This window comes from Falco cherrug, chromosome 1, assembly GCF_023634085.1.
Source record: "Falco cherrug isolate bFalChe1 chromosome 1, bFalChe1.pri, whole genome shotgun sequence".
NCBI classification, from domain to species: domain Eukaryota; kingdom Metazoa; phylum Chordata; class Aves; order Falconiformes; family Falconidae; genus Falco; species Falco cherrug.
The window spans coordinates 82,124,841-82,143,385 of NC_073697.1; the positions used below are offsets into that span (position 1 = coordinate 82,124,841).

The 18,545-nt window shown below is 37.8% G+C and overlaps 1 protein-coding gene across 5 annotated transcripts in view; it reads right to left on the reverse strand.

The window, feature by feature from the left end:
• Window positions 1-18,545, reverse strand: part of MARCHF1 (membrane associated ring-CH-type finger 1) — a 258,944-nt gene that overhangs the window by 90,398 nt on the left and 150,001 nt on the right. For 3 of the 5 annotated variants that reach the window (XM_055701239.1, XM_055701253.1, XM_055701225.1), the window contains exon 3: window positions 15,754-15,893. The exons of the other annotated variants lie outside the window; for them this stretch is intronic. In XM_055701239.1, the coding sequence (XP_055557214.1) occupies window positions 15,754-15,855 (102 nt within the window). In that variant the 5' untranslated portion in view covers window positions 15,856-15,893. The remainder of the gene's footprint in view (window positions 1-15,753; window positions 15,894-18,545) is intronic. 5 annotated transcript variants of the gene reach the window in all.

An 18,545-nucleotide genomic window follows, 5' to 3' on the forward strand; every position in this document is an offset into this window, starting at 1 on the left:
GTTCTGCCCCAAACCAAAATCAAAATTTGACTTTTGGCTAAGTGTACCATGCAACGCCAAAAGATCTAGCACACTGTACAAGATATGTAATGCTGAGGCACCCCAAAATCAGGTTATGTGAGGCACATTAATTAATTTTTGAAACACATAAACATTCTGCAGTCCTGCACTTACAGAAGCAACAAGAGAGCATCTGTCTCAGCAATGCTCTTGGTACCAATATAGCTCCACATTTAGGAATCACAGAAGAATTCTACCCGTCTTCAGGTAGGAACAGAAACCTTTGAATTTCACTTTGCTTATGCCTGATAAGGAAAACCCTACTGCCAAGTACCTGAAGAACTAAGCTGGGTACAAAATTATGAACTGAACTTCTTTCTGCATCTATTCTGAGAAAGCTTTTCAAGATGCAGTATTCAAGAACAACCTGGTCCTCCAGAGACTTCACACTGATTCCAAGAACCTTTCTGCCTAAGCATCCTCAATAAAGGACAGAAAACATGGTTAAATTTTAACCTAAAACATCCCCTGAACACATTCAGTATTTTCATATTAATGAAAAAAAAATTGGTATCTATACTGAAGTCAGCAATTTTATTTACACTGAACGCCCAGTCCCTTCCTTAAATGCCTCAGCTTGATGACATTTGATAGTCAGCGGCCCAGAAAAACCTGTTCTTTTCTATTCAAATATTCAAATAATAGCAGAAGCAACACACAAGCAAGCTCTATGAACCTGAGAACTCAATGCAGCTGTGCCTGAATGGGAATCCCAGGTAAGCATTCTGACTGCTCACCGTGACGTCCTTGCCCCTCATTCCTGAAGTGGAATGACTTCAGGAATGACTGTGGGGAACAGTGGGATCTGCCAAAGTGGAACAGTTATTGCCGCCTTCTACTCCTCCGTTCAACTGAATTTCCAGCACCTGTGAACACACTGACAGATTTCCTCCTGTTCTGGTTATTTGGGAATCCACTGCAGGGGAACCTGGGTTAGCAGCAGCACTCTGCTTGATATGCTTTTGAAGGCATTTCATATTCTTTAGACATCCAACAAGAACAGGCATTTTAAAACACCTAATTAAATTTCTGTAATCGTGACTGTTAAAGGTCGAGAATGCTATCTGCAAGGTTATGCATCAATAAGTGATAATGATTTTTCCCTTTGCAAAATTCACACGGTAGCCTCAAAACTGTTCAGAAACAACAAATACATGCTAGGTCTCAGACACTCTTCTAAGTTTTTATTTGGGCTATGAAAGAGGCATAAAGGGCACTTGTTCTAAAGTATCCTTATCAGATTTGATAATGTATTTCAATATGCATGTAAGTAACAGCCTTGGGATTTCATTAATAACAACAGCAAGCAGTAGTTCTTCACACAATCAAATAACTAAACATTAGAACTCCGCCAGAGAAATGGGTCAGTCTTAACAGTTAATGTTCAATGGACATCAAAAGGCATGCAACAAGTGAAATTAACAAAAGAAAAAACATTTATTCAGGGCTGTTAAATACCCTGTGTTATCCCAAATGGATGAGGGCCTGTGTGCGCGTATAGCTTCAGATTTGAAAAGCATGCCACAGAAATCTTGATATTTGTATTCTTCTATAGGAATCAGTTGGTTTTGAAGAAGAAACCACATTGGGCTAGATGAATGCATTGGTAACCATCCAAATCATTGGATTTTGGATGAATCTGGCTTTGGGAACCATTTTTATGTCCCTCTTTTTTAAGCGGACAGAGATATAAGACTCATGTTTTAATTTCATTATTGCTTTCTCGTTGTTCAACACTGACAAAACAGAAAAGCAATTCAAAGAGCATCATAATATTTCAGTTTTAGAGGTCCAGTGAATAAAACCAACCTCAGTCATATTGCAGCATCCTTTAACACCAAAAATATAGTATACATCTTACTATATGTAATACCCAGCTTCATATGAAGACATTCCATTTAAAGCCATAGAAAGAAGTAAACTTAATTTGAATTACAAACATGCTTGCATGCTACGTAAAAGCTGTATCCACCATCCAACATGAAAACAAGAAAATTCATGTTGTAACTGCTGTGCATCCAAGAATTCAGTGATGAACACTTAAGTTTCTTAATTTGCATTTTCAAAACAATGCACCTGAAAAAGATAAATTAAGAACCACACAAGAATAATATCTGCTGAAAAAAAATATGGAATATTAACAAGAACAGAGCTATTTGTTTTGTACGCCTACTTTTTTGTCCCTTGTTGATCTCTAATACTGACTAGGCCCAGGTTTGGTTATCTCACAAGATCTAACAAGATCACAGCTCGTGGCAGTATAACAATAAAGGATTTACTTCCCTTTTTAATTTGCCCATTACTACTCCAAGGAGTGAGATAAATGGAAAAGGGAAAAGGAATTAAAAAAAGCCTAATAAATGTACTTCAGTAAGGTCCAAATATATTTAGCTTATTTAGCTTTTGTCACCCCTGAACTCACATGTACATATGCATTTTAGAGACGTTCTACAAATCGTGGTTAAGGAATACACATAGGAATGTGTTCAGCTATCCTATCCATTGGAAAAGATACTCTTCAATAGAACTAATTCATGCACTTGTTTAGATTTCTCACCTTAGCTCTCCGAGTATTAATTAGTATCATTACCACACCATTAATCCTCTGGCAACCAAGATGACTACTCAGATAAGAAAAAAAAAGTTTGGTGTACCATCAAAATCAGCCATGAATCTTTAACGACTGACCTTATAACGACTGATTTTTGTACATACTGGTTTTGCTCAGATTATTCTAATCCAAAAATTAGACAAGATTTTGCATCAGAACAAAAACCTTTCTAATGTGTAGTATTTAAGATCTGATTACAAGTGAGGCTCATTTAAAAATGCGTTCCTCTTAAAAACAGTATACCTGTGAGTTGAAGGGTATTTAAAATTTATATATATTTGACAAGGTGATAGGTAAATAGTAAAAAATTGTGTTGAAAATTCTTCCGGGGGGGGGGGTGGGGGGTGGGGGGTGTGTAGGCATCTATACTGACCATTGCTGAGGCTTCTGATTTTTGAAAGACCAAATTCTACAATACTTCCCTCTTAACTGAAAAGGCCTTTAGGACTGGGGATGACACCTGTGCATGTATGACACTATGGGAAATCGAAGAAAATAAGGATACTACAGCGTACATATATTCTGAATGTGATTTTCAAGTTCAAAATGTACTGAAAGGTTTTCATTTTTACTATTTCAAACAACTACCTAGAACATTCCAAAAACTTATAATCTTAAAATATGTCTGAACTTTCAAAACTAAATTTAAAAATATATTTTCTAAGCAAAAGTAGTCAATTTCTGGACTTTTATTAAAAAATAATTTCTTACAAGACTAAGCAAAGTGCATTTTGTCTTCAAAAGGTGAGCCTTACAGAACACAATAAAAATTTGATGTTTCCAAGAAAAGAGCACTTGCACGAATGCCAAAACCAGCTTCATGACTGTGAAACTTTCATCACAGCAATCTCTTGACAGCATATGCGTTACCGAGGATTATAAAGCAGTTTCAACTACACTATTTCATTAATATAATTATCTCAGGCCATCCAAAGCCAGAGGCAGTGATGAGAAGGCTATTAGAGAACAATAATAAGCTTTCTTTAGCAGACATGTTATTCACTGACACCCTGCTGAATCTTTTTTTTTAATATTCTGTTTTAAAGATAACTACAGGTCAAATGCATTGGAATACATTCAATCTTCACACTCAGCTTTCTGAATAATACATTAAAAAAGCTGGCATTTCTTACTCTTGGACTTCATTTAGTATTGGTGGTTAAGGGGAAAGGAGTGAACATGCAAATATCTTATTTTTCAGTTTCAAGTAGATTTCCCTCACACATCTCTTTAAGGAGGGGGCGGGGGGGAGAAGTATTTTCTCTATTTTCTCTCCTTTATCACGGCACAGGAAACTTAACAGTAGTTTAACCAACAGAAAGCAAAAATCTCAAATATTCTTCCCCACCTTTATACATAATTCTGTAAAAGAGTTTGCCTGCACCATGCAATAAAAAAAAAAAAAAAAAGAATAACAGAACACTAAGCCTCCAGGCAAGGGCCCCTAGAAACAAAATTCCTAATAATATGAGTAGATCTCCAGATGACTAAAATTTCTGAAAAAAAACCAACCAAAAGCAGCTCTCTGCTTGTAAGGATTTTTTTTTTTTTTTTAATTAAAGTACATTCTGGACCCAAATATACTTTTTTTATGCAGACAATTTGTGGTCACTTCTGAATGCACTAATACATCAATAGGCTTAAACATATCCCATTCTGACTGGCTTTTATGCAGTTAATTACATCCCACAAATAAACTAAATACGTAGATAACCAAAACATATTGAATTTTCTCATGTACAAAAATAAATTGCTTTCAATTACTTTTTTTCATCTGGAAGAAACCAATTTCTTTGCTAAATGCTTTGAATTGAGAATATATATACAAAATTACTAAGCTAATTGCACATCTCATGCATCTGAGAAGCTGATAAGTGACACATTTTCCATGGCAGGCACCGACCAACCAAAGCACTACCGCATGTTACTGTAATCCACATTATTAAAAAAGTATCTCTGCACAAATGGTTCTTCAAATGCTAAAGACTGAGTTGAAAAAACCACCTAACCTCTACCTTATTAATTAATTCCAAAGCAATTGCGGGTGGCAGACAGGATCTTTGTGCGTTTAAATTCAGGGCAGTGTATTTGTGACAGCTGCAATTCTTGCATATCTGAGCTCAATAAGAAAGCTCCTCTAATAAGATTTTTTTTTTTATTTAAAGAAAAACAGACCACACTTTCAAGACTGGTACTACAGTTCACACTTCTTGATTCAACCCTATGTATAAACATGTATTACATGAAAGCTTTTTGTACATGTTGAAGAAAAAGCTTTTAGGTCACTTGCAACATTAAAGCGAAGTTTTATTGTTACACTGCAGAATTCTCTGCCTTTTAATCACTTCTTCAGAGCCATGGGAAAAAGGTTTTCCAAGAAACACATTTACATTAATTATGTTATACTGTGTGTTCTGTGTCTCTGTTTAGAAAGAAAATATGATCAATACTTAAGATCAAGCAGAAAAAATGAATGATCCTACAACTGAAGTACAGAAATCAGAATCAAGGTAACTACTGGTGATTCCTGTCAATGATGGTGCATGCAAAACCTCAAAGTTTGCTTAGAACAGATTTTCAAAACCAGCAGATTAATGATGGATAGCTCCAACTTTTTTACAGTGTATTTTAAACATACTTGCATGCTAAAAGGGTAGGCACCCACAGAACACTTCAAAAATGCATTCAGTTGGAAGTGTCAACAGATGAATATTCAGCCTTGCAGATGCCATCACCCATTGGTACTGCTCAATACATAAGCCAAGGTGAAGTGTGAACATGGTGTGATAAAAAAGTATTTGGAAGAAAACGAACATTTTTGAGAACAAGTTAATGCATAATTGTACAAGATACTAACCAAAGTGGAGTTGACATCTGTGTTTATACAGAATTTACTTTTTTCCTGTGGTTTGTTTGGGGTTTTGTTTTTCCTTCAATTCTCTTCCTCATTTCATTTTCTCTCCCTTCTATGAAGAATTAAATATGATGGGGGAAAAAAAGTTCTGCCTGAATCATCCTCACATTATTTCAAATAACCCCTGACAGTGTGGAACCTTGATTACAGCAAGACTTCTGTAATGGCAGATTGTCTGATGCTATCTGAATTAGACCTTGCACCTAAAAAAAAATAATCACACTTTGATAGACCACCAAACTCTGAGATGCATAATTTCAGATATTCTAAGCATATAATTTCAATTTGTTCCTCTGAAAGTGAGTCCATTTTTACTGAAATCCCAAAATAATGATTTAAAAGCAAGTTTTAGAATCACACTTTTGAAATCTCCTCTTTTGACTACAGAACAGGATTTTCTGAGATAGAGAACATCGTTAGTCATTTAAAGTTTCTGGGAGATTAGCAGCTCTTGAAAAATTATATGGGTATCTTGAACTGGCTGTCTATAAGAGGTATCTTCAGGATTCTGTAATATCAGTCTTAAACAAAATGGCCTTAGCCCAGAGGAGCAAAGAAACTGAAGAGATTAACTCTAGATGTAATTAGCTAACGAGGTCACAGGCAGTTTTCTTTCACAGTCCACAGTTAACAGAAGTGATAATGGTCTTTATACTTAGTCTGTATAAAATATTCAAACTATCTCATACTACTGTAGTTCAACAGGCATCATTATGGATGTTTTGACAATTTAGTAATTATCTATGCAGTTATAAAATAATTTAAATTGATTAATTGAATCGCTCACGTCTATTTTGTTTTTATCAGCTGTTATTAAAATTTCATGAGCATTAATATTTATAGATTACAAAGATTACAACAAGCAGTTAACACATTCTGAAATAATATTATCCAGAGAAAACAAACACTAAATGTAATTAAATAAACTGAGGCTTCCATAATAAAAGCATAAATTAAATTAATTCAGCATGAGGAAATAGTGTACTCTAAATTAGTATCACTTACCAAGAAGAGTATATGCCTAAATCTGAATAGGTAAAATTTTATTTCCCCACTAAACATGGAGTGTGAGTACATGGTTTTGATGCACCACCTTTCCAAACACTCACCAGAGCAGGCCCCGCCCCTCCGAGAGCTGTACTGCCTCTCTGGCTGTCAGCCCAGCCAGGTCCAGTCCCTGGGATGCACCAACATCGACATGCTTCCTGACTCAATTATCTCATTACTGTAAATCACACTATGCATAAATTTATTCTGCCTACCTTCAAACTTACACTAGGAAGTGATTTACTCAGCAGTTTTCTGCAGCTCCTTCAGGTTTGGAGATTTTTCTTTTGCTTGTTTTGGGGGAGATTTTTGGGGATTCTTTGTCTAGGGAAACCACAAATTCAAATTAATGACTTAATAAATGAGTTTTACTACAATCACTTTTGTTCCACAATACACTTTCCCCCCTTATTTACACATTTTCCTCGCATATTTCTTCTAATGGTTATAATGAAAATGCCAATTATGGACTGACTGACAATGAAGATAGCTTCGTAACAGAGTACTGATCCTTGCCTGGGACCTTCAGACACTGAGGAGCCAAATTGTTCCCAGGGAGAGTAAAATGGGATTGCATAGAATTAATACAATCTTTCATGTCCTTCCAAAAAAATTTTCTTTCCCCAATATTTTTCCCCTCATGTTTTTGACCCTTTTTTTTTTTCCCCCTCTTTTTTTAACATGGGAGGCAAAGGGAGACAAAATTGCTACAAGCTACCTGATTAATTTCTATGGAAGGAACAGAAATTATTATTAAAATGACAGAGTCAGTTTTAGTTCAAATGTTTTATAGCCAACTACATTTTCAAAGAAGAATTTTTAATGTGTTTTTTCCATACACATTTTAGAATCCTAACCTTAAAACAAACAAAACCAGTCTTTCCAAACTACTTTAGTATCTTAGAAATATTAAAGGAGAAGAATAGCTCAAACTGACAGAAAATTTAATCGATCTTGGAAACTTTCCATTTTGGTAACGTCAGGTTTACAGTTGGACTCAATGATCTTAAAGGTTTTTTCCAAGCTAAAAGATTCTATAATTCTAAGTGGGGGAAAAAAAACCCCAAACATCTCTGTAAGATGAAAAATCTCTCTTCTCTCTCACAGCAGCAAAAAAGTACAATATTCCAATTTAGTAATAAAACTCCGAGTACATTTAGTAACACCTTTACATACTGCTAGAACAAGGCACTTACAGCCTGAAGAATAACGATGTGGACCACACACAAAAGCACACCTCAGTGCACCTTAAAGCATAACTCTTGTACATGAAATAAATACAAAATTAAAGCTAAGAATAACAAACACCTCTCAAAATAGAAGTGTATCATTTCTGCACAAATAGAAAATAAATGGAAAACAAGACCTCCTCTTTGAAACATTGAAATATCTATGAAATCAGGTTTTGTCATGCTTTTCCTCCTCTTCTGTCAGATCATGGTTATGCTGTACATCAGAAAATTCTTTTTCCAAAACAACAGAAAAGAGAAAAAAAGTCACAGAAAAAAAGACACTATTTTTCTCCCTTACCCACCATTAAAGAGAACTAGTATTTAACTTTTGGGTATAAAAATGCTAAAAGCATGGCTACATTTGGTGCCTCTCTTAATGTAAAGTAGACAAACACAAGATCCTATTTAAAATACCTTATTAAAAAAAAAATCTCAGTTATATGAATAACAACCTACATGGTTAAGAAGTAAATACTGTCACTGTCGGTGCAGACTGAAAAAGGAAAAAAACCCTGAAGTACGAGGCACAGAAATAGAAAATAGATACTTTACCACAAAATAGACCTTCAGAAAGAATGAAATCTAAACACTCCTATTTGAACAATGCTTAATGATTAGACAAATCATAAGTCAACCAACTGGGCTAGTACAGCAGTTGCACCTTTCATACCATTGATTTTATAAAGCATTATCAGGCCAAGAAAAACAGGATGTACTTCTTTCAGAAGCAGGGAAAAAAACCACATGCACAGAAAAAAACCTAAGACAAGTATCACATGCAGATGTTTCCATCCCAATTTCAAGGATCACAGACATGAGATCCTACAACACTCGGTACAAAATCATATCGCAGCCTAAGACATTTCATTGTCAAGAGTACGTTCTTCACCTTCAGCCTAAATTTTCCCTCCTTAATCTCACCCTGTTACTCCCATCTCATACTTCTTCAAAGCACAAGGGGAGGGAATTAGAGATTAACTCTAGATGTAATTAGCTAATGAGGTCACAGGCAGTTTTCTTTCACAGTCCACAGTTAACAGAAGTGATATGGTCAGCACCCACATATGGCCATCTTCAACCACATTCCCATTTTTCATTAATTTGGCAGGACTGGCATTTCAAAGACCAAGACCTGAACACCACTGGAACTGCCCTAAGGTACCTGGCTCCTGCCGTTACCTCCTCCACACCCCGTGGAACAAGCACTAAGCCTCAGCCTACCTGCCGATTCATCTCCTGAATGCCACTAGGTTCTCTGCCATATTTGCCTCTCCTCCTTTGTACTAATTATTCTAATTTATTTAACCCTTCCACTATCAGCCAGAATAGGTCTAAGCCCTTTGGCTCTTTAAGGATTTAATTGTACATGAAATTTTATCCTGAGTGTTATTGTTAGTTCACATTAACGAGGCTGAAATCACAAAGTTACGTGGAAGTTACATACCACTCGGGTCAGCACTTCAACCTACACAATGATTAGGAACCTTCTTTTGCCTCAGCTCCTCACCCCAGCACTTTTTGCTGTGTGCTGTAAAGGGGACAGCACAACTGCAGTTGCAGTGGCAAGTGATGCTGCCAACTGTAAAACAGAGCGATAACATCAGATTTCAGAATCTTCCCACCGAGTATTTTTGGAAGAATCTGCTTATAAAGGTTATCTTTTATTTGAAGATCTGATTTATCCCCGGACCCTGTCCTAGCTCAGTGCTCCATCAAAACCTTATAAAAAGGGAAACTCATAAGTGCTGCAAATTTGAAGAGGCCCCACTTAATCTCTGTGGCACAGCATGCGTTTTGTGGGATAAACGGAAGAACCAGACAGAACTGCAAGGAGGACGAGGTGCTCACAAGGAAGTCCTGCTATGTGTAGGCTGACCATGCTTGGGGACACCAGCCCGCAGGCTGGGGGGAACAGGGGCTGAAACTGGGCTGTGATGGCACCACACCAACATCTCACCGTGTTAGAACAGCTGGGTGCAGAGATGTGCACACTGCGTAGCCTCCTACACTACAAAACACACACCAAATCACCTGTAGCGTTGGGAAGGTGAATCTTCTTAATAAGAATAGCACAGCAGAACACATTAGGGATGTACCGCTTCGTGCAGTTTACTGCTTTCTCCTTCCACCTGTCTGTAGCAAAACTTAGGTACTAATACAAATCCGTGGAATGGCCTCTATGCGTGCACATAACATTTTCGACTTAATGTTTTTTGGAATATTCTAGAGTGTATTTTGCAGGAATAATTACTTTGCAAACCACTTAGTGATTTACGGAAACTGCACAAATTTATGTAATTAGGTACAAATTAAACTACCAGGGTAGAAACAGACAAACAAATAAATAGGAAGGAAATCCTGATTCTTACCCTTTCCTATCAATGCTGCTGTTGCACAAGCACATACTTCACTTTTAAGCATGCCAACGGTATCGGTATAGACCCTTCAAGCAAATTATGCATACACATTTCTGTTTACAGGACCAAATTGCACGGACCGTAGTAGTCAGCAGAGTAGAGAGCTTATCTTAAAACTGTTTCTGGATCTTCAATTCAAGCAGTAATTCAAGTAATATTGGACTGCAAAATACCATGCAAAAAATCCAGACCCTCAGGAATGGGAGTACTATGTAAACCTGCAATTTAACATAAACGTTTAGTATTACCATGATATTTTTTACAAGATAATGTTGCAGAATCATCTTCTACCTCTTCTCCCCCCTCCCCCCCCCCCCCCCTTTTTTTTTTAACATCATATGCTTTCATAGCTTTCCTTGCTGGTATTACTCTGGCAATAAATGAATGAGCAGAGACGTTTGTTTGATGCTTCCTGTCATCTTGGCTTCCCCGTTACAGTGTAGGTGTTCAGTTAATGATGGGACTGAAGACTCTGCTGAGCTAAAATGAGAATAACCCATTTCACCTTATAAAAAACTTAGGTTAATAACTTGGCCCTGTCTGGTTTTCTCATTTTCTAGAACTTATTTTCCAGATAGAAACTGAATGGTGATCTGGTAATCTCCATTTTGTTTCAGTATCTATAACTACATCATATAACCTGAGGCTTTACACAGTTTTTTATAGACATATTAAAAACTACTAGATAATTAATTCTCGAGCTTTCAGTCAAAAGAAGTCTAATGTAGTGGGACATAACTCTTCTCTCCAAAACTATAAAAAGTTAATACATTTTAAATTCTACACTTAAAAGATGGATCTTTTTCCTAAGTGAAACAGACTAACAAGACAGCTTTGACTATGCAAAAAAGAAATAAATAATGAATAATTTCTATGATATAATTTCAATCAATCTTGTAAACACTCGTTGCTAGGAGAAACAAGGTGTATGAAATATTTTGGGAAAAGAGGAAAAGAACAAAGGATTCAATCTGCCGTGCTTTTAAATTATTAAATGATGCTGTTATGCACCAAGGAAGAAACTGAGCACCAGGGGACACTTACCCCAAAGCTTTGGCCTACAATCTGTCCTGCTCTAATGGCTTATGTATGCACAGGAAGAAACACAAATGAACTCTTAACAACGTTACACCCTTATAAAACATTTGTGGTGAGAATGTAGAAGGTAACAGTAACCCAGGTAATGACTGCTAATTGGCTTCAAACATCACGAAAATCAATAAGACTGGCCTAGGGTGGCATGGCTACTGGGGCCATGGACAGCTTAGGCTGATCCTGTAAATTGGAAAGCAATAAATAGTTATAGCAATTGCCCTGGTGGGGAGCATGCAGCATCATACAGAAGGATGAGACCAATATGGAACATCTAAGATCACAAGGAAAAGTTTCCATGGCTTAATATTAACAGATACTAAGCAAATTGCTAAATAAAAATCTAAAAAGAAACCTGTTGTAAAATGCTAAAAAAGAACATGTTTCTAAATAAATCTCTTCTCAAAAGGTCTTAGAGCATCTGAGGAAAGAAAAACAGGTGAGGTGAATCAAATACAACAAACAACAGCAACAAAAACTTTAGCCCAAGAATATCAGAACAAATGCTAGCTTTAACTGAAATGCTGCAGAAGTTACAAAATGTCCATGAGAAGTAAATAGAAACACCCAAACACTTAAGAATAGAACTTCTCAGCCCTGGAAGAATAGAGGGAATTAGCCCAGCTGGGATATGTAGCACCAGAGAACATGAAGTTTTAGGACCCTCCTCTCCCCTCAGAAATTTATGCAGAGCTTGTGTATTGCTCTGTCAGCCACCCGACAGAGAAGCCAAGAGCAGCACACCTGAATCACAAAAGGTTATATTCTCAATGGGCCCTTTTTTCAATGTGTAATTCAACATGCTGCACCCAGCTGTACTTTTATTTTTCTAGAAGTACAGACTAAGAGAAGGTTTAAACAGCATATAATTTATTCTACTGGATGAATAATTTTGCCTCTTTTGAAATTACATTTATAGAATCTCTCTCTTCCGCAGTTTGATTCACATATACATATTGTTTGGCTACTATATTAAAGTTACTACTCAATTTCCCAAAGCACTGTCTATAAGGAATTTTGTAGGCATGGTACTGGGGATTTCCTAGCTGGTTCTACAGCCTAATTAATAAAGTCTATCTAATATTTATGCAAATAGGAAAATAATTCAGATTAAACCAACTCCATATTCTTAATTACTCCTTTCTCCCTTACATGCAGTTTCTGAGGATTAAACAACACAATTTTCTTATAACAAATTAAAATACAGATCTTAAACACCCCCTCAGACTCTGTCAGATGAACAGTAACAGGCTAGCAATGTTAAGGGAAACCTAGATGGACCCTATTTAATGGGATTTTTAGCAAAGAATTACACTCCCTTAATGAAAATCAGGCGGCCAAACACTTAAAAAGCTCAGCTCAAGAGATCTTTCTTGTTCTGGCACTAGATTTTGGGGTTTAGATAAAGATCACAGCATCATGGAATGGTTTGCTTGGATGTGACCTTTAAAGATCATCTAGTGATAAATCATTCCTACACCTTTCTGAACTTTCAAATACTTAGCGGAACTCACCAAAGGGACATTCCATACCATACGGTGTCATGCTCAGCAATAAAAGCTAGGGGAAGAAACTGGAAGCAGGAACATTCAGAGTGATGGCATTTGTCTTCTCAAGTAACAATTCACATGATGGAGCCCTGCTTTCCTGGAGGTGGCTGAACTGCCACCTGCTGATGGGCAGGAGCGAATTAATTCCTTGTTTTGCCTCGCTTGTGTAAGCATCTTTTACTTTACCTACTAAACTGTCTTTATCTCAACCCACAGAGGTGGGGTGAGTGAGCGGCTGCGGGGGGCTGAACTGTCTGCCCCGCTTAAACCACAGCAAACGCACTTCCCATTGTTTATTTAACTACATTTTGGAATGATCACTGACTACTATTGACTTGCTCAGTCAACATCTGTAGATCAGACCTGGAAGCCTGGGATCTGCCTATGTCACACAGGTAATCCATAAACATGTTTTACTTTCTCTGGGAGAAACAGATGGTATCGTTTGCTTGCATATAAAATAATCCTTCCTTAGACTTAAATTAGATGCTTGATCATTTACCATGACTTCTAAATTTCATTTGCATGTACAAACACAATTTATCTAGTTATTCACATGACCATACTTCCACATATATTCACCCACAATTTTAGTAGGGAATACAGCAGGGAAAAGTTGCATGTGCTATATAAATTACCATGAAGTACGTGCTCGTGTCCCATTAGCTTCATGTGTTTAATGTTATGAATGAAGGACCAGTCCATACCCTACACAGAACAGGCTGTCTGTATGTAACTATTAAGAACATGGATTGTGATAATGCTCAGATTCCCAATTAGGACCCCAAGAAACTGAGCATTGACAAGCAGACATAGAACTGTTCCTACTCAAATTGCTTAATCAATCTTAATACATATTTATGTATTCCTATCAAAATCGTATGAACTAACCATACATACATATGCTTACAGATTCAGAGTATAAATAGATACTGTCAGTATGAAGACAAGCGACTCATGAAGAAAGAATTTAAAACTGTATGTTTTCAATTATATCCATTTTCCTTTCAGAAGACAAAAAAACTGAAAATACTATTGCACAGAATTGTAAGCCTTCAGGATCTGGGTTCTTTTCAATTAAGGAAGACAACATTACTGTGCTTTCCACAACTTTAGCAAAAATCAGAGAAAGGGAAAAATGAAAAATATATGAATTTGCATTCAAGAAAAGGAAAAAAAACCCTGTAGAGAATAATCTGAACATCTTCAGATTTGTCTGAATTAATATCTACTTCAGAAGAGAAATATAGTGGATTAATATTTTTAATATTAATAAGGTTAAAACATGCCAACTCTACTGATTCAAGTATTATAACTGTATTCCCAGTTCATCATTTCTAAATCCCATCTGGTAGATTGGAATGCTTATCTCTGGAATATAAAACCAAACTGAATGTTGACTAGCAGTCAAGCAGAAATGAAAACGACAATTTCCACATATCTAAATATTTTAATAGCTGCCACTAGCAATACCTAAATATGAATAGTAATTAAATACAATTTAGAACAAAAATAGTCATAGTGATATCAATAGTAATTAAATAAGGGGATAATATAGTGAAACTTCTTCTTTCATTATTTCTTGCAAAGAAATAAAAGGAGATTAAAAAGCAACAAAAGAATTACAAATGAAAGTGAGTTGTAATAATAATCTAGGATATTCAGTAAACTAAAATGTACAGCTTTTAGTGCTGCTTTTTTTTTGTGTTCCCTTGCTTAGCAGAAACTTGTATTCTATACAATCTACCACTGAACAAGAAAATTTTACCACATTAAGTAGGGGCACTTCTTTTCACCAGAACTTCAACTTTCAAAGAGACCACTGCCTCTTCACTTGTAACTTACAACTCTCCTCACACATTTTGGAATACCACATTTCAACAGTGGTTATAAACAATTATTCACCTTTCTGCTTAGATATCATGTCTATGTTTCAGCAACTGGAGGGCAGTACTTCCTCCTATCTCATGCTTCTTAGGACAGGAAAATGTGCCTATTTTAAACTTAATGATATAACTGGACCAGGCATATTTAACTGAATATGTTTTAAATAATCAGTTTTCCTGTAGTCTGAAAATGTCTATACAGTTGAAGAAAAACAAGTACATAGACAATTTTTGCTCTTACATGTGGGGCAGTGTGAAGTCTTTACATTCAAGTATCAGTTCTTACTCACCTGGGGAGGTCTACTGATGTTAATGGATTTATTTCAAAGAGCAAGAAACTGCAGGATTAAAATTCTTGTCAATGAGTCACTTTATTCAACTTTATACAATTCATGATAACTCCACTATGTATACTGTCAACTTTACATTGCCTGAACATCTACTATCAACAGCTTTGCATGCAGAAACTCAACCGTCTCTAGCAGCATCCTGTTAAATATATGAAGACCACTTTAAAATCCAGCTGTCTAACACAAGTGCGGACATTCTATACTTTATCCTTGTTACAGGGAGGAGCGAAGAGCAAACAAGGTACCTTTAGACAACATCCACCTGTACTCATCAGGGACCGAATGCCATTGCATTGATTAAGATCATAAAGAATGTAAGTAATCCGGGTTAGGACATTTCCTGCTTAAAGACTTTACCATTCACAAAACATCAACACTGATTTACAGACATAGCATGCAAGTCAGAATGGACCATGCATAACATAAAAGATGAAAAAAATAGCAAATAGAAAGTGTAAACAGCTATAACGTCACAGGGCTTCACACACTGAGGCAATGCAATCAATGGCAAACACTACATTTTGAAAAATATATTTAACACCTCTGAAGTTCATCTGAGCATGCCACCATCATGAAATGCAGCTTTTGACTCACCAAAGAAGAGTTATGTGAAGCATCACCTGAGACCTCGGGTGTTCTTGTGCTGTTGGGAAGTCTGTGAGGGTTACGAGCTATCGCTTGGCACCAGCCCAACATTTTCTCCTTCCACTTATCCCTTTTCAATTTCTGAAATTCTGAAAATAATTTAGATTCCCTGAAACATTGACACTTTGAATGTATTGCGTGCATGTGTCTGGATGCATACCTCTAAAACAGCTCTTTACATTATATCTAAACAAGATAATAAACATATTTGTAGAAGAACATGTTTATTTCAAGGACTCCAAAGGGTTATGCCATGCAGGTTAGAAAAGAACTATGCATTTTCAGCACACCTTACATGCATTAATACTACTTCAGTATCAGCAAATTCAGTGCCTTCTCTCCATGCTAAATTTTTCTCAACTTGGTCACTTTAATTTTAAGAAGTGTTATTTTAAAGGAATTTTATAACAAAACAACTATGAGACTAGCACCATTCCTAAACCCATGTAACATTTGGATGCAATATCCCGTATTTCCTGAAGCAACTAGAAACAGCCCTAAAGCAGTAGTGGGTATAAAATACAAATCAACAGCGTGAAAACACACAAACATGTATGTACTCACGCCCACACACACCAAAATACCTGACTTGTCTTGAAGTGTTACACTAGGATGTACTGTAAACAGCAAGCAGTAATGTATACACACCAGCAATAAATGCTACATGCCAACTATAAACTGAATGTGAACTTATTTTTAGTTTGTAACAGTAACAAAATACCTTTTCAGTAACACTAATACGTTCTGGAAATACAGCAATAGTAAGACGGATTTTTTTAAATGCTAGAGAGCTTCGTAAGTATTTTTAAAATTTCATAATCTATTTTCCCCAGTTGAAACGGGTAATGTAGGTATTCAGTGCAAAACTTTGCTAATTAATTACAAAAATATCTTTGAGCAATTTTCTCCACAGCACCTGAAACAATTTATAATCTTGTTTATAAAGAAAACCAGATTATAAATGTTCATAACATTCTTTAATTTAAAACATGCTATTCTATAACATCATAAATCATAATAAACAAAAAGATTAACCTACCAGATTGAGCACCTAGTACTCCAAACAAGGTTAGCACCAGAATAAAGAGATCTGGAACATATATACAATCACAGAGCAGCTGAGGTTGTAAGGTACCTCTGGAGACCATCTAGTCCAACCCCTGGCTAAAGCAGGGTCACCCAGACCATGTTGCACAGTCGCATCCAGGTGGGCTTTGAACATCTCCAGAGGAGACTCCACAGCCTCCCCGGGCAGCCTGTCCTGGTGCTCTGTCACCCTCAAGGTAAAAAGGTTCTTCCTCACATTCAGATGGAACTTCCCATACCTATTGCCCCTTGTCCTGTCACTGGTCACCACTGAAAGGAGCCTGGTCCCATCATCTTGACACGCGCCCTTAATATATTTATATGCACAGTCTTCTCCAGGCTGCACAGCCCCAGCTCTCTCAGCCTTTCCTCATAAGCATGTTCCAGTCCCTTCACTGTCTTTGCAGCTCTCTGCTGGGCCTTCTCCAGTAGTTCCCTGTCCCTCTGGAACTGGGGAGCCCAGCATTGGACCCAGCACTCCAGGTGTGGCCTCACCAGGGCAGAGCAGAGGGGCAGGACATCCTCCTTTGACCTGCTGGCCACGCTCCTCCTAATGCACCCCAGGGTCCCCTTGGCCACCAGGGCACCCTGCTGGCTCATGGGCAACTTGCTGCCCACCAGATCTCCCAGGTCCTTCCTCTCAGAGCTGCCCCCCAGCAGGTCAGCCCCAGCCTGTGCTGGTACGTGGGGTTGTTCCTCCCCAGGTGCAGGGCCTTACACTTGCCTTTGTTGAACTTGATGAGGTTCCTCTCCACCCAGCTCTCCAGCCCGTCCAGGTCTCGCCGAGTGGCAGCGCAGCCTGCAGGGGTATCAGCCGCTCCTCCCAGTTTTGTTCCATCAGCAACCTTGCTGAGGGTCCCTTCAACCAGGTCACTGATGAATAAATTGAACCAGACTGGACCCAGTACTGACCCTTGGGGAACACCAGCAGCTACAGGCCTCCAGCTAGACTGTGCACTGCTGACCACAACCCTCTGAGCTCTGCCACTCAGCCAGTTCTCAATCCATATCATTGTCCCCTCGTCTGACCCACACTTCCTGAGCTCAAGGTAGACAACATCCACTGCTTTCTCCTTGTCTACCCAGCCACTCATTCCATCACAGAAGGCCATTAGGTTGTTCAGGCATGATTTCTCCTTGGTGAACCCATGTTGACTGTTCCTGGTGACCTTTTCCTCCACATGCTTCAAGATGACCTCCATGTTTCATCACCTTTCCAGGAATGGAGATGAGGCTGACTGGCCTGTAGTTTCCTGGTCCTCCTCTTTGCCCTTTTTAAAGGCTGGAGTGCCACTGGCTTTCATCCAGGCCTCAGGCACCTCTCATGTCCTCCATGACCTTTTGAAGATGACAGAAAATGGCTTAGCAATATCTGCCAGCTCCCTCAGCCCTTGGGAGTGCATCCCATTGGGGCCCATGGACTTGTGGGTGTTGAGTTTGCCTAAAGGACCTCTAACATGATCCTGTTTGACCAAGGCAAAGTCTTCCTTCCTCAGACTTCCTCTCTTGTCTCAAGGGTCTGAGATTCCTCAGGGCCAGCCTTGGCAGAAAAGACTGAAGTTAAGGCAGCATTCAGTAATTCTGTCTTCTCTGTGTCCTTTGGTCAGCAGGGCACCCACCTCATTCAGCAGCTGGCCCACATTTTCCCTGGTCTT